The 18,056-nt window shown below is 40.3% G+C and overlaps 1 protein-coding gene across 7 annotated transcripts in view; it reads right to left on the reverse strand.

Moving 5' to 3' along the window:
• nrg1 (neuregulin 1) overlaps positions 1 to 18,056 on the reverse strand; it is a 142,311-nt gene that overhangs the window by 71,485 nt on the left and 52,770 nt on the right. For all 7 annotated transcript variants that reach the window (XM_061876828.1, XM_061876827.1, XM_061876825.1 and 4 more), the window contains one exon: positions 3,277 to 3,415. In XM_061876828.1, coding sequence (XP_061732812.1) covers positions 3,277 to 3,415 — 139 coding nt within the window. The remainder of the gene's footprint in view (positions 1 to 3,276; positions 3,416 to 18,056) is intronic.

Below are 18,056 nucleotides of genomic sequence, written 5' to 3' on the forward strand. Positions count from 1 at the left end.
TGGGGCTGAATGATTGCTGAATGAATATCACCTGCACTTGTCTGGAGGAATTGTTTTGGCTTGTTTGGAGAGAGTGTGAACCTACGTGCCGTTACTTCTGTGGACCGCAAAAGGAACAGCAAAGGAGCGCAAAAGGACTGCAAAGGAACCACATACCTTCTGAATGTAATGTATTGTATTTTTACTCAAAGGGACAATAAATCACCCTCAAAACAACAATAATTATTTTATGTTGCATCCTTGGACCTAGCGTGTCAGACAGGGCCCTGCTTTCCACTCTCAGTGACTAATTGGTTTTTGATAGTCACACAACATGTATATTACATTAATGGACATATAAAAAAGTTAAAGTTAAAGTCCCAGTGATTGTCACACACACACACTAGGTGTGGCGAAATTATTCTCTGCATTTTACCCATCACCCTTGATCACCCCCTGGGAGGTGAGGGGAGAAGTGAGCACCAGCGGTGGCCGCGCCCAGGAATACTTTTTGGTGATTCAACCCCCTATTCCTACCCTCGATGTTGAGTGTCAAGCAGGGAGGAATTAAAATGTTAATATGCCAGATTGTAGCCAAAGGCTAATTTTTCAAACTCATTTTTTTGTTCTTAGTATAAAGCCGGTCTATGAAAATGAGGAATACATTAAAACAGTCCCTAGTGGAACAAAGGTTAGGGAACCCTGGTATATAACATCTACTTTGTGAAACCCGAACACTTAAACTTAATTACAAAAACTGGAATCATTTGCGATGTGGTGTATATGTAGAATATTAAAAGCATTCCGGAAAGAAAGAAAAAACAATTAAGAAGTACTAAAAATGGCAAACTATAAGCGAACACTCTTAGTCAACATTATGGGAAGGAAAAACATGTTCTTTAGGCAAAAAAATCAGACATAATCTGTTACTAACTCAATTCCTAGAAAGGACAATGAGAATACCAAGACTCAGATTGGTTGCCAACATCCCAACATTGAACAATAAATGCTATCAGGTCTGTAAGGTGACAGCTCAAAACAGGTGCTACCGGCGAACCACGGCTTCCAACCTTCAGCAAGAAGATGGAACTAAATTATGAAAAATTATGTTGAAAAACGTATTTAGGTCGTGAACAGTATTTTTTATGTTTGAACTATGAAAATAGTTGGCGTATTAGTAATAATCCCATTTCTCAGAAATTCCCGGAACCAGTTTGCTTTAGGGCTGGGCGATATATCTCGAGTTTGTCTCTGGGCGATATATCTCGGGTTTGTCTCTGTGCAATAAAGAAAATGATATATCGTGATATTCGAGTATACGTTCTCGAAGGTGCGAATCTGGTAACAAATGAAGTAAGAATTATTCCCAAGAAAAACAGCAGGGAGTCCATCGTCTGCCGTTGGTTTGGCTTCAAGCGGCAAGATGTTGAACAGACAACCGTAATTTGTCAAGTGTGGGGCAAAAGCGTTGCTACAAAAAGTAGCATTACTGCTAATATGAAGCATCATTTTCAAAGTCACCCGCTAAAGAATGAAGAGTGCTTGAAACTCTGCATGTCAACATCTAGGTTCGGTGCAACATCAACAAAATGCAGAGGCAATCATTTCCACATCAACACCGTATCAAAAAAATAGTCAACAACAGAAGGATATAACGTCCGCAGGAACCTACCACATAGTGAAGGACATATACTATTTGATTTCCTATTATGCAGCTTATTTTTATTTGACAGTTATTGAAATATCTTGTGTGACATCATGCACAAAAGTGCACTTTATTTGTTTTAAACTATTGTAATGTTGTTCCGTACAAAAAGTTCACTTTAATTTAGTGTTGTTTTGATATGTCATCTTGGTAACATCATGCACAAAAGTGCACTCATAGCTTGTTTTAAAATGTCTCTGACAATCTTGCACTTTCTGTTTTGAAATGACATGAATGTCTGTGCCACTGCTTAATAACTGTTTAATAAATACAGTTTTGGTCAATTGACTTAGTTGTTTTACAGAGGGGAAAAAAAGTATTTAGTCAGCCACCGATTGTGCAAATTCTCCCACTTAAAATGATGACAGAAGTTTGTAATTTTCATCATAGGTATACTTCAACTGTGAGAGACAGAATGTGGGAAAAAAATCCAGGAATTCACATTGTAGGAATTTTAAAGAATTTATTTGTAAATTATGGTGGAAAATAAGTAATTGGTCAACCATTCAAAGCTTTCACTGATGGAAGGAGGTTTTGGCTCAAAATCTCCCGATACATGGCCCCATTCATTCTTTACTTAACACGGATCAATCGTCCTGTCCCCTTAGCAGAAAAACAGCCCCAAAGCATGATGTTTCCACCCCCGTGCTTCACAGTAGGTCTGGTGTTCTTGGGATGCAAGTCAGTATTCTTCTTCCTCCAAACACGACGAATTGAGTTTATACAAAAATGGATACATGGATGATCCAGCAGAGGATTGGGAGAATGTCATGTGGTCAGATAAAACCAAAATAGAACATTTTGGTATAAACTCAACTTGTCGTGTTTGGAGGAAGAACAATACTGAGTTGCATCCCAAGAACACCACACCTACTGTGAAGCATGGCGGTGGAAACATCATGCTTTGGGGCTGTTATTCTGCTAAGGGGACAGGACGATTGATCTGTGTTAAGGAAAGAATGAATGGGGCCATGTATCGTGAGATTTTGAGCCAAAACCTCCTTCCATCAGTGAGAGCTTTGAATGGCTGACTAAATACTTATTTTCCACCATAATTTACGAATAAATTCTTTAAAATTCCTACAATGTGAATTCCTGGATTTTTTTTTCACATTCTGTCTCTCACAGTTGAAGTGTACCTATGATGAAAATTACAGACCTCTGTCATCATTTTAAGTGGGAGAACTTTCACAATCGGTGGCTGACTAAATACTTTTTTGCCCCACTGTAGAATCATCAGAATGATGTGATTATATGCATCAAGTGTTCATTCAGGGCTAAGGCAAAATATGGAGATATAATCGTGTATCGTGATATGGCCTAAATATATCGAGATATTAAAAAAAGGCCATGTCGCCCATTCCTAGTTTTCCATGATAATTGGTAAAGCAGTGCAATAAGTGTTTCTAGGGTAGCTTCACTGAGACAATACAAATAAACACAAAGAGCTATACTGTATGTAATCACAGGCACTGAAACATAAGCTTGAATCAAATCAAGTATTGTAAAAATGGACCAAAAATGATATGGTCAAGTTTTTTTAATACCTTCAAAACAAAATGTATTGATTGATTAAAAAGTCACATCCTTACCTGCACAAGAACTTTGTGCTGCCTGGTAGTTCAAGGGTAAAGCACTCTCCTCCGTTAACGCAGTAGTTCTTCTGGCTGTCACTACAGCGTGTCACATGACTGGAGGTCTTGACTCTGGTGGTGGTGCTGCTGGTGGAAGCTGCAGACAACATTAAACAGAAAAAAACAATTAATGCATGCCTTGTGAGTTGCAATTGTACAAACCCCGTTTCCATATGAGTTGGGAAATTGTGTTAGATGTAAATATAAACGGAATACAATGATTTGCAAATCATTTTCAACCCATATTCAGTTGAATATGCTACAAAGACAAGATATTTGATGTTCAAACTGATAAAAAAATTTTTTTTGCAAATAATCATAAACCTTAGAATTTGATGCCAGCAACACGTGACAAAGACGTTTGGAAATGTGGCAATAAATACTGATAAAGTTGAGGAATGGTCATCAAACACTTATTTGGAACATCCCACAGGTGTGCAGACTAATTGGGAACAGGTGGGTGCCATGGTTTGGTATAAAAACAGCTTCCCAAAAAATGCTCAGTCTTTCACAAGAAAGGATGGGGCGATGTACACCCCTTTGTCCATAACTGCGTGAGCAAATAGTCAAACAGTTTAAGAACAAGGTTTCTCAAAGTGCAATTGCAAAAAATTTTGGGATTTCAACATCTACGGTCCATAATATCATCAAAACGTTCAGAGAATCTGGAGAAATCCCTCCACGTAAGCGGCATGGCCGGAAACCAACATTGAATGGCCGTGACCTTCGATCCCTCAGACGGCACTGTATCAAAAACCGACATCAATCTCTAAAGGAACACTTCAGAAAACCACTGTCACTAAATACAGTTTGTCGCTACATCTGTAAGTGCAAGTTAAAGCTCTATTATGCAAAGCAAAAGCCATTTATCAACAACATCCAGAAACGCCGCCGGCTTCTCTGGGCCCGAGATCATCTAAGATGGACTGATGCAAAGTGGAAAAGTGTTCTGTGGTCTGACGAGTCCACATTTCAAATGTTTTTTGGAAATATTCGACATCATGTCATCCGTACAAAAGGGGAAGCGAACCATCCAGACTGTAATCGACGCAAAGTTCAAAAGCCAGCATCTGTGATGGTATGGGGGTGCATTAGTGCCCAAGGCATGGGTAACTTACACATCTGTGAAGGCACCATTTATGCTGAAAGGTACATACAGGTTTTGGAACAGCATATGCTGCCATCTAAGCGCCGTCTTTTTTAATGGACGCCCCTGCTTATTTCAGCAAGACAATGCCAAGCCACATTCAGCACGTGTTACAACAGTGTGGCTTCGCAAAAAAAGAGTGCAGGTACTTTCCTGGTCCTCCTGCAGTCCAGTACTGTCTCCTATCAAAAATGTCTGGCGCATTATGAAGCGTAAAATACGACAGCAGAGACCCCGGACTGTTGAACGACTGAAGCTCTACATAAAACAACAATGGGAAAGAATTCCACTTTCAAAGCTTGAACAGTTAGTTTCCTCAGTTCCCAAACGTTTGAGTGTTGTTGAAAGAAAAGGTGATGTAACCCAGTGGTGAACATGCCCTTTCCCAACTACTTTGGCACTTGTTGCAGCCATGAAATTCAAAGTTAGTTATTATTTGTAAAAAAAAAAAAAATAAAGTTTTTGAGTTTGAATATCAAATATGTTGTCTTTGTAGTGCATTCAATTGAATACTGGTTGAAAAGGATTTGCAAATCATTGTATTCCGTTTATATTTAAATCTAACACAATTTCCCAACTCATATGGAAACGGGGTTTGTATTAGATAATGCAATAAAATAAATACTTTTAATGACAAAGATGGCCATTCCGGAGTGGTCACTATTGTTCCACTTTTAGGAACATTTTACTTTCAGTATGTTGCTCAAAATAGAGCAGCAGTGTCATCATTTTAAAAGCAATGCAAATGAGCCTCTGTTGGGTTCAAAACATTAAATCAATGGGCAGAGACACATTGCTCGAGCTCAGCCAATAGAGTGCAGGCGTCTTTTCTCTGCTGGTCCAACTCCTGGGACAGAGCAGAAATAGTGTCTGTCTGCTGCAATGGGTGGTGCTGCTGTCAAGGGCATGATGCACTGCACCAGAACATTCTGAAGGTTGAGTTTGTGTCAACTCACACGTGGGACAAGTCAACATTTTCCAACGTCAGCTAAAAATGAGTAAAAATAGGGGACTATTTTGGGATATTTGCTTTAAAAAGGGAATAGGAGTGGCACACAAGGAAAAAATACTACACAAGTACCGTATTTCCTTGAATTGCCGCCACGGCGCTAATTAATTTAAAACCTCTTCTCACTCCTGCGCTTAGCAAAGGCATGCAGTAAAAGTAAGCATGCGCTAATTATTTTAAAACCTCTTCTCGGTACAGCACTTACCAAAGGTATGCAGTAAAAATTTGAGTGTGATGTAAGTTTAGACCTTAAATCCTACTGAATAGCTCTTAATCTTCTTCCCTATATGCAATTTCAAATTACCGGGATTGAAATCAGTCTCCTCCATTTTGAAAATGATGACAGGGGAAGTGACACTCGTGACGTCACGAGTTTGACCAGGCGGTAATACTAAGCATGCGCTAATTATTTTGCGAAGCGAGTTTGACCCGGCAGTAATTCAAGGCAGGCGCATACTATATGCCCTGCGGCAATTCAAGGAAATACGGTAGTTGACGTCATTAATGGCTTAAATGTTCATACCAAATAAAAAAACATTTGGGTAGAAATTGGTGCTGTATTTTTAGTTTCTCAAAGCCATGTACAGTATGTTGCCTGATGATCGTGCAAATTTTGTCTGCACTTCTACAAACCCCGTTTCCTTAGGAGTTGGGAAATTGTGTTAGAGGTAAATATAAACGGAATACAATTTTTGGCAAATCCTTTTCAACCCATATTCAATTGGATGCACTACGAACACAAGATATTTGATGTTCAAACTGATAAACTTTTTTTTTTGTTGCAAATAATCATTAAAGGCCTACTGAAACCCACTATTACCGACCACACAGTCTGATAGTTTATATATCAATGATGAAATATTAACATTGCAACACATGCCAATACAGCCTTTTTAATTTACTAAGTTGCAATTTTAAATTTCCCGGGAGTTTCGTCTTGAAAACATCGTGTAATGATGACGTGTACGCAAGACGTCACAGGTTTTTAGGAAGTATGAGCACTGCGCACACACACAGCTAAAAGTCGTCTGCTTCAACGGCATAATTACACAGTATTTTGGACATCTGTGTTGCTGAATCTTTTGCAATTTGTTCAATTAATATTGGAGAAGTCAAATAGCAAGATGGAGTTGGGAAGCTTTAGCCTTTAGCCACACAAACACACGGTGATTCTTTGTTTAAAATTCACAGAGTTGAAACTTTCCTATGGATCACAGCAGACATGGATCCCGACAACTTGTCAACCAGCAGGTTTCGGTGAGAAAATTGTGGTTAAAAAGTCGCTTCTTACCGGAGATCAGCTGAGCTTGCGCCTCCCGTACAGCTGTCGTGGACTTCCCTGAGACACTGCGCGTCAACACCCGGCCGTGGACGTACACTTCCGACTATCCGGTACTGTTAAACTCACTAAAACACTAGCAACACAATAGAAAGATAAGCGATTTCCCAGAATTATCCTAGTAAATGTCTCTAAAAACATATGAATCCGTCTCAATGTAACGCGATTGCAATCGCGTTTTTTTTTTTTTCCTAGTCCGTCGCTATCAATATCCTCAAACACAAATCTTTCATCCTCGCTCAAATTAATGGGGAAATTGTCATTTCCTCGGTCCAAATAGCACTTTTTGTTGGAGGCTCCCATTATAAACAATGTGAATATGTGAGGAGCCCTCAACGGGTAACGTCAGTGTCTGTGACTTCCGGTAGAGGCAGGGCTTTTCTCCAGTTGCGAACTTTATCATGGATGTTCTCTACTAAATCCTTTCAGCAAAAATATGGCAATATTGCAAAATGATCAAGTATGACACATAGAATGGACCTGCTATCCCCGTTTGAATAAGAAAATCTCATTTCAGTAGGCCTTTAACTTTAGACTTTGATGCCAGCAACACGTGACAAAGAAGTTGGGCAAGGTGGCAATAAATACTGATAAAGATGAGGAATGCTCATCAAACACTTATTTGGAACATCCCACAGGTGTGCAGGCTAATTGGGAACAGGTGGGTGCCATGATTGGGTATAAAAACAGCTTCCCAAAAAAAGCTGTCTTTCACAAGAAAGGATGGGGCGAAGTACACCCCTTTGTCCACAACTGCGTGAGCAAATAGTCAAACAGTTTAAGAACAACGTTTCTCAAAGTGCAATTGCAAGAAAATTAGGGATTTCAACATCTACGATCCATAATATCATCAAAAGGTTCAGAGAATCTGGAGAAATCGAACCATCCAGACTGTTATCGACGCAAAGTTCAAAAGCCAGCATCTGTGATGGTATGGGGGTGCATTAGTGCCAAAGGCATGGGTAACTTACACATCTGTAAAGGCACCATTAATGCTGAAAGGTACATACAGCTTTTGGAACAACATATGCTGCCATCTAAGCACCATCTCTTTCATGGACGCCCCTGCTTATTTCAACAAGACAATGCCAAGTCACATTCAGCACGTGTTACAACAGCGTGGCTTTGTAAAAAAAAAAGAGTGTGGGTACTTTCCTGGACCGCCTGCAGTCTCCCACCGAAAATGTGTGGTGCATAATGAAGCGTAGAATACGACAGCGGAGACCCCGGACTGTTGAACGACTGAAGCTCTACATAAAACAAGAATGGGAAAGAATTCCACTTTCAAAGCTTCAACAATTAGTTTCCTCATTTCCCAAACATTTATTGAGTGTTGTTAAAAGAAAAGGTGATGTAACACAGGGGTGACATGCCCTTTCCCAACTACTTTGTCACATGTTGCAGCTATGAGATTCTAAGTTAATTATTATTTGCACAAAAAAAAATAAAGTTTATGAGTTTGAACATCAAATATCTTGTCTTTGTAGTGCATCCAATTGAATATGGGTTGAAAAGGATTTGCAAATCATTGTATTCTGTTTATATTTACATCTAACACAATTTCCCAACTCATATGGAAACAGGGTTTGAATTTAATTTTGCACAGTATAGTGGAAACTTCTTCTGTCGGTCCTGCTTCTGTCGCCAACTCATTTACTGTGTATATAACAAGTTAATAAGTTCCAGATGACCAAGCAAGTATTCTTACTAACAAGTTGATGCGTTGTTGACCACTTTTCTGGACATATGGCTTGAGAAACAAAGTGAAGAATGTTCGATATACATCAATATGAGTTGTAGTATTATATTAGATTAGATTAGATTAGATAGTACTTTATTTATTCCTTCAGGAACATTTAAATGTTCAGCACAATCCCATTCAAGATCAGACAAACATTACAGGGAGACAGAACAGGATTGCTGACGGGTCTGTCGGCTTCCAGCCCCCCTTACAAAAAGGATAGGATACAGGTAAACAAGGGGGTTGGGGGGGGGGAGAAAAAAATAGAAAAGATTAAAATAAAATAAAATAAAATAAAAAAATCGGTCTAAGCTTGGGCCCTGGAGAGGGGGTACAGACTGAAGCCATGGGGAAAAAAACAACAACAATTCATAGCCATAGCACACTTCCCTCTCACATGTGTGTAAAAGGGAACCTTCAAACATCAAAAAACACGAAGGACATTAAAGACATTAAAGCAGCGGATACAACCAGACACTTCTACATACAGCTATGAATAAAAACTAAAAGAAACATATACACTGTGGTCAACTATTGTCAACGTCCTCATTATTGCCAAGCAGCGTGCCCCAACATAATCATTGTCTATAGCAGAAGTGCCAAACATGCGGCCCGCGGTCCGAATCCAGCGCCCGGGAATCATTTATGGTGATTTAACCCCCAATTCCAACTGCAATTTCCAATTAAAGACACTGCTATTATAAATGTGTCCACTGGATGTCGCAATATCCATTCTGTTAGCAAGCCAATAGTTTAATCCGTGGCAACCCAACGTAAAGAAACCGGAGTAAAATAACAATTGGTAACCCCACTTAAAATGCTGCATGAGACACTGCACATTGATAAAGTTCTGTGAAAATGATTCTCTTCTGTGCAAATTTAAAGAAAATGAACTTTTTTATGTTTTTTTTATGTAATTCTAGATGGGCTGTGACTTAAAGTTGAATTGCTTTGTAGATACACTGTGATTAAGTGTATCGACGCCATACCTAGTTGGGGGGGTTTGGCATAGTGGGTAGAGCGGCCGTGCCAGAAACCTGAGGGTTGCAGATTCGCTCCCCGCCTCTTGACATCCAAACTGCTGCCGTTGTTTCCTTGGGCAGGACACTTCACTCTTGCCCCTGGTGCCGCTCACACTGGTGAATGAATGATGAATGATTGAATGATAGGTGGTCCTCGGAGTGGACGTAAGCGCAAACTGGTAGCCTCGCTTCTGTCAGTCTACCCCAGGGCAGCTGTGGCTACAAATGTAGCTTACCACCACCAGGTGTGAATGAACGATGGGGTCCCACTTCTCTGTGAGCGCTTTGAGTCTCTAATAATAGAAAAGCGTGATGTTACGGTTCAGACTCCTGCCAGCGCCGCTCATCCATCTGTGCGCACCTCGGGACACGCCCACAGGCGCACACATCCAGGAACGAGCCGCGCGCGTCTCCGCCCTGCAGCAGCCGCCAGCTGCAATCAATCACCGGCAATCGTCACACCTGACAGTAATGACAGAGCTGCCTTCATAGGCTCGGACAACCTGCCATCGCTCGCCGGATTATAGCCTTCTGTACCTGAGTAAGCATTCTGTATCTGGCTTCCATCCCGCGTACTCGCTCTTCCCTTGCGACTTCCGTGTTTCTGTTGTGTCTGATGCTCCTGTTGTCTTCCAGCAGCACTCCCTGTGTCTCCTGTGATCCCCTGTTGTTCCCCTTGCCTCCCGGACGGCCTTTTGGATTCTCGACCTCCCGCTTGGACACGTACCTCTCGACGCCTCTTGTTTGCCCTGGACCCTCTGCCTGCCTCACAGACTTCCACATTCTTCGTCCCTTCACAACTTTTTGGTAACACACACCTCAGTTAAATTCTACAAATAGTCTGCCACCCATTCCCTTTTGAATCTAGTTCACACTCCATTTCCTTAGTATGTTTTCTATTGTTTGATTAATATATATATGTGTGGTTAATATATATATATATATATATATATATATATATATATATATATATATATATATATATATATATATATATATATATATATATATATATATATATATATAAATATATATATATATATATATATATATATATATATATATATATATATATAGGTAGATAAATGCTTGGACATTACTGCCACCTAGTGTTAGTCTGCCGTCATCTACCCACTTAGTAAAACACAACACGTGATATTAAATCTAATCCATTATTATTATCCATCCATCCATCCATTTTCTACCGCTTATTCCCTTTCGGGGTCGCGGGGGGCGCTGGCGCCTCCGGCTTCCTCCCACCTCCAAAGACATGCACCTGGGGATAGGTTGATTGGCAACACTAAATTGGCCCTAGTGTGTGAATGTGAGTGTGAATGTTGTCTGTCTATCTGTGTTGGCCCTGCGATGAGGTGGCGACTTGTCCAGGGTGTACCCTGCCTTCCGCCCGATTGTAGCTGAGATTATTATTATCATTTCTATTATTATTATTATTATTATTAAGTCCAAGTTTATTGTGTTCTTCATGGTGTTTTTGAAAATGCACCAATTTGTTCCTCATCTAACTTGAAATGTTTTGTCAAAAGGATTATTTGGGATATGTACCTTTATCAGAATGTGTTTGTTCTATTTCAGGCCAAAGTAAAACAAAGAAAACCATCTGAAGTTGTCATTGTTGTATTTTTAAGTTATTATGCCATGATTTTACCTGTCCAGCCCACGTGGGAATAGATTATCCTCCATGCAGGCCCTGAGCTAAAATTAGTTTGACACCTCTGGTCGACAGTAACACAGCATTGAAAGGTGCACACTCTAGACCAGGGGTCGGCAACACAAAATGTGAAAGAGCCATATTGGACCAAACATACAAAAACAGATCCGTCTGGAGCCGCAAAAAATTAAAAGCCATATTTTATACAGCGTCATGAGATATAAATTGAATTAAGAGGACTTAAAGGAAACTAAATGAGCTCAAATGCACCTACAAATGAGGCAAAATGTCACAATATGTACATATAGCTAGCCTAAATAGCATATTAGCATCGATTAGCTTGCAGTGACCAAATATGTCTGATTAGCACTCCACACAAGTCAATAACATCAACAAAACTCACCTTTGTGCATTCATGCACAACGTTAAAAGGTTGGTGGACAAAATGAGACAGAAAAAGAAGTGGCATAAAACACATTCTAGAAAGTCGGAGAAAGTTATACATGTAAACAAACTGCGGTGAGTTCACGGAGCGCCAAAATTAGTAGGACAAAACGGCTCTCGCTAAATACTTCGATAAGTGAAGCATGTTTAATGTATACAGTGTGCTTTATAACAATTAGGGAGGTTTGTGTCATGTTTTTCCTCCTACAGAAACCATATTAAAACAAAAAATATTTATTTTACATTTTTCCCCCGTCATCGTTTTCCATTTTTCATACATTTTTGTTAAAGCTCCAGAGAGCCACTAGGGCGGCGCTAAAGAGCCGCGGGTTGCCGACCACCGGTCTAGACAAGTTGTCAACCGCTGGAAGAAATATTTTATAAGATTTTGGAAAGTTATGACCATATGTCATGAACAAACACAAACAAATTGATCACCTGTTTATATAAAACACCTAAGTCAAGTATTGAAATGTTTGCGGCCTGAATGAGACTTCAATATTTACCTCTTGAACCCTAATAAGCAAAAAAAATATTTATGACTTCTTAGTTTGTAGATGCAACGTATAACATGTGTATATCCAAAAATCACAAGGGCAAACAGAATCACAAAACCCTGTGCCACGCTTATTAATACTGTAATATTTGTACTAATGATGTTTGTAAATAATAGTGGTCTGCTCACAATGGCATCAGTGATGATCTACCAATTTTCACAACATATGACGGAAACTACAAGGAGACAAACATTGATAACAAAACAATACCCTTCAAAGACTAGGCACAAAGAAATGTATTAATGTTTTTAAAAATGAAATCACAAAACCCTGTGCAATTCTTATTAATACTGTAATATTTGTACTAATGATTTTGATAATAATAGTGGTCTGCTCACAATGGCATCAGTGATGATCTACCAATTTTCACAATATATGACGGAAACTACAAGGAGACAAAAATGGATAACAAAAAAAATTACTTCGAAGACTATGCACAAAGAAAAGTATGTCATTGTGCACTCTTGTTTGTTTTTGTCACCAAGACAACTCATTTGTTTTCACCTGTCATGTCCCGCACCTGATTCACTTGGACTCATGCACCCGTTGTTAATCACCACATTTAAGCCTGTAGTTGCCAGGCAGTCAGCCTGGCGACATCACCCTCTACACACCCTTGATGCCCGATTGATTACGCGGTCCATGCCATAGTGCTCATACCATTGCTGTGTTGTTTTTGACTTTTTCACGCCATAGTAAGTGTTGTGTTTTTATGTCCACAGTTTAGTGAGTTTTTTTAAGTTCATGTTTCATGTCCTAAGTTGTTTTGTGTGCGCCTATCGTTTGGTACCTTTTGAGTGGTTATTTAAAAGATGTCAGTAACTTAACGCCATGTCCGGTCCAGTGGATTTGCACCACGGGAAGACAAACCACACCATAGTCCAAGTCTTGACAGTATGAATGTTTTTAATATTGAAATCACAAAAACCTGTGCCATGCTTATTAATATTGTAATATTTGTACTAATGATTTTGATAATAATAGTGGTCTGCTCACAATGGTATCAGTGATGATCTACCAATTTTCACAATACATGACGGAAACTACAGGGAGACAAACATGGATAACAAAAACAATACACTTCGAAGACTATGCACAAAGAAAAGTATGTGTCATTGTGCACTCTTGTTTGTTTTTGTCACCAGGTTAGACTCATTTGTTTTCACCTGTCATGTCCCGCACCTGATTCACTTGGACTCATGCACCTGTTGTTAATCACCATATTTAAGCCTGTAGTTGCCAGGCATGCCATGCTTATTAATATCGTAATATTTGTACTAATGATTTTGATAATAATAGTGGTCTGCTCACAATGGCATCAGTGATGATCTACCAATTTTCACAATACATGACGGAAACTACAGGGACACAAACATGGATAACAAAAACAATAAACTTCGAAGACTATGCACAAAGAAAAGTACGTGTCATTGTGCACTCTTGTTTGTTTTTGTCACCAGGACAACTCATTTGTTTTCACCTGTCATGTCCCGCACCTGATTCACTTGGACTCATGCACCTGTTGTTAATCACCATATTTAAGCCTGTAGTTGCCAGGCAGTCAGCTTGGCGACATCACCCTCTACACACCCTTGATACCCGATTGATTACACGGCCCATGCCATAGTGCTCATGCCATTGCTCTGTTGTTTTTTACTTATTCACGCCATAGTAAGTGTTTTGTTTTTATGTCCACAGTTTAGTGAGTTTTTTTAGTTCATGTTCCATGTCCTAAGTTGTTTTGTGTGCGCCTTTCGTTTGGTACCTTTTGAGTGGTTAATTAAAAGATGTCAGTAACTTCACGCCATGTCTGGTCCAGTCGATTTGCACCACGGGAAGACAAACCACACCATAGTCCAAGTCTTGACGGTATGAATGTTTTTAAGAATGAAATCACAAAACCCCTGTGCCATGCTTATTAACACTGTAATATTTGTAATAATGATTTTGATAATAATAGTGGTCTGCTCACAATGGCATCAGTGACGATCTACCAATTTTTACAATATATGACGGAAACTACAGGGAGACAAACATGGATAACAAACACAATACACTTCGAAGACTATGCACAAATAAAAGTATGAATGTTTTTAAGAATGATCCGAGAGAACAAAGTTGGGGCAATGTGTACAGTGATAATGAGATGGATGATGCATATAGTAATGTTTTTAATACATTAATGCTGCTTAATGACAGGGGTCTCGGACACTCATTATTTTGCGCCCCCACCTCAATATGAAAGTTTAATGTTAGTGCGGCCCGAAAGTTTTAAGTGAATGGCGCTAGACAGCTGAAGGAATCTACCAATCACGGTGTGGTATATGGCTCTCGACAATATTGGGGACGTGCCGTGATGGCACTGCCTTTAGCGTATTCTACAACCTTTCGTCGCGGCCACTTTTTCTCCATTCAAACAGCGTGCCGGCAAAGCCACATGTTGCATGTGGCTTCTATAGACACACGGAAGTGAATGCCATGCATTCTTGATCAACAGCCATATATGTCACACTGAGGGTTGCCGTATAAACAACTTTAAAGGCCTACTGAAACCCACTACTACCGACCACGCAGTCTGATAGTTTATATATCAATGATGAAATATTAACATTGCAACACATGCCAATACGGCCTTTTTAGTTTACTAAATTGCAATTTTAAATTTCCGCGAAGTGTCCTGTTGAAAACATTGCGGTATGATGACGCGTGCGTTTGATGTCACCGGTTGTGGCGGACATTTTTTTCCAGCCCGATCCAAGCTATAAGTAGTATGCTTTAATCGCATAATTACACGGTATTCTCGACATCTGTGTTGCTGAATCTTTTGCTATTTGTTCAATTAATAATGGAGAAGTCAAAGTAGAAAGATGGAGGTGGGAAGCGGTGTATTGCGGCTGCCTTTAGCCACACTAACACAGCCGTTGTTTCCTTGTTTAAAATTCCTGAAGGGGAAGCTTTACTATGGAACAGAGAGGTCAAGCAAACATGGTTCCCGAACACATCTCAACCTGGGGGTTTCGGTGAAAACATTGTGGTAATAAGTCGGCTCTTTCCGTAGTTATGAGCAGAGCTTGGGTTCTCCTGGAACTGCGGACTATAACCTCCTCCCGCCGGAGACACTGGCGGTCACCACACCCGTGGCCACACCCCTCTGACTTTCAGGTACCATATAATCTCACTAAAACACTAGTACCACAATTAGCAGATAAGGGATTTTCCAGAAGTTCCCTAGTAAATGTGTCTAATAACATCTGAATCGCTCTCACTTCCCTCACCTTTTTTTTTTTAACTTTTTTTTCTTTTCTTTTTTTTTTTTTCTAGTCCTTCACTCTCACTATCCTCATCCACAAATCTTTCATCCTTGCTCAAATTACTGGGGAAATTGTTGCTTTCTCGGTCCGAATTGCTCTTACTGCTGGTGGCTCCCATTATAAACAATGTGAGGATGTGAGGAGCTCTACAACCCGTGACATCACGCGCACATCGTCTGCTACTTCCGGTACAGGCAAGGCTTTTTTATTTGTGACCAAAAGTTGCGAACTTTATCTTTGATGTTCTCTATTAAATCCTTTCAGCAAAAATATGGCAATATCGCAAAATGATCAAGTATGACATAGAATGGACCTGCTATCCCCGTTTAAACAAGAAAATCTCATTTCAGTAGGCCTTTAACACTGTTCAATCAATCAATCAATCAATGTTTACTTATATAGCCCTAAATCACTAGTGTCTCAAAGGGCTGCACAAACCACCACGACATCCTCGGTAGGCCCACATAAGGGCAAGGAAAACTCACACCCAGTGGGACATCGGTGACAATAATGACCCAGTGGGACGTCGGTGACAATGATGACTATGAGAACCTTAGAGAGGAGGAAAGCAATGGATGTCGAGCGGGTCTAACATGATACTGTGAAAGTCCAATCCACAATGGATCCAACACAGTCGCGAGAGTCCAGTCCAAAGCGGATCCAACACAGCAGCGAGAGTTCCGTTCACAGCGGAGCCAGCAGGAAACCATCCCAAGCGGAGGCGGATCAGCATCGCAGAGATGTCCCCAGCCGATACAAAGGCAAGCAGTACATGGCCACCGGATCGGACCGGACCCCCTCCACAAGGGAGAGTGGGACATAGAAGAAAAAGAAAAGAAACGGCAGATCAACTGGTCTAAAAAGGGAGTCTATTTAAAGGCTAGAGTATACAAATGAGTTTTAAGGTGAGACTTAAATGCTTCTACTGAGGTGGCATCTCGAACTGTTACCGGGAGGGCATTCCAGAGTACTGGAGCCCAAACGGAAAACGCTCTATAGCCCGCAGACTTTTTTTGGGCTTTGGGAATCACTAACAAGCCGGAGTCCTTTGAACGCAGATTTCTTGCCGGGACATATGGTACAATACAATCGGCAAGATAGGATGGAGCTAGACCGTGTAGTATTTTATGCGTAAGTAGTAAAACCTTAAAGTCACATCTTAAGTGCACAGGAAGCCAGTGCAGGTGAGCCAGTACAGGCGTAATGTGATCAAACTTTCTTGTTCTTGTCAAAAGTCTAGCAGCCGCATTTTGTACCAACTGTAATCTTTTAATGCTAGACATGGGGAGACCCGAAAATAATACGTTACAGTAGTCGAGGCGAGACGTAACAAACGCATGGATAATGATCTCAGCGTCTTTAGTGGACAGAATGGAGCGAATTTTAGCGATATTACGGAGATGAAAGAAGGCCGTTTTAGTAACGCTTTTAATGTGTGCCTCAAAGGAGAGAGTTGGGTCGAAGATAATACCCAGATTCTTTACCGTGTCGCCTTGTTTAATTGTTTGGTTGTCAAATGTTAGAGTTGTATTATTAAATAGAGTTCGGTGTCTAGCAGGACCGATAATCAGCATTTCCGTTTTTTTGGCGTTGAGTTGCAAAAAGTTAGCGGACATCCATTGTTTAATTTCATTAAGACACGCCTCCAGCTGACTACAATCCGGCGTGTTGGTCAGCTTTAGGGGCATGTAGAGTTGGGTGTCATCAGCATAACAGTGAAAGCTAATACCGTATTTGCGTATGATGTCACCTAGCGGCAGCATGTAGATGCTGAAGAGTGCAGGGCCAAGGACCGAACCCTGGGGAACTCCACACGTTACCTTAACGTAGTCCGAGGTCACATTGTTATGGGAGACACACTGCATCCTATCAGTAAGATAAGAGTTAAACCAAGACAGGGCTAAGTCTGACATACCAATTCGCGTTTTGATACGTTCTAATAAAATATTATGATCGACGGTATCGAAAGCAGCGCTAAGATCGAGGAGCAGCAACATAGATGACGCATCAGAATCCATCGTTAGCAATAGATCATTAGTCATTTTTGCGAGGGCTGTCTCCGTGGAGTGATTTGCCCTGAAACCGGATTGAAAGGTTTCACATAGATTGTTAGACGCTAAGTGTTCATTTAACTGCTCCGCAACAATTTTTTTGAGGATTTTTGAAATATAGGGAAGGTGAGACACCGTTCGGTAGTTTACCATGAGGTCAGGATCGAGGTTAGGTCTTTTAAGAAGAGGATGAATAACCGCTTTTTTGAATGCTAGGGGAACAGTGCCCGAGGAGAGTGATAAGTTTATAATATTTAGCACTGATGGACCTAATAATACAAAGAGCTCCTTGATCAGTTTCCCAGGAAGAGGGTCAAGTAAACATGTTGTCTCCTTTATTCCATTTACACGTTGTAACAATTCCTCTAATGTTATTTCCTCAAAACGAGAGAAACTATTTTGGAGGGCAGTATCCGCCGTATATACCATCGTATCTGTGTTAATAGAA

This window comes from Nerophis ophidion, linkage group LG17, assembly GCF_033978795.1.
Source record: "Nerophis ophidion isolate RoL-2023_Sa linkage group LG17, RoL_Noph_v1.0, whole genome shotgun sequence".
Taxonomy (NCBI): domain Eukaryota; kingdom Metazoa; phylum Chordata; class Actinopteri; order Syngnathiformes; family Syngnathidae; genus Nerophis; species Nerophis ophidion.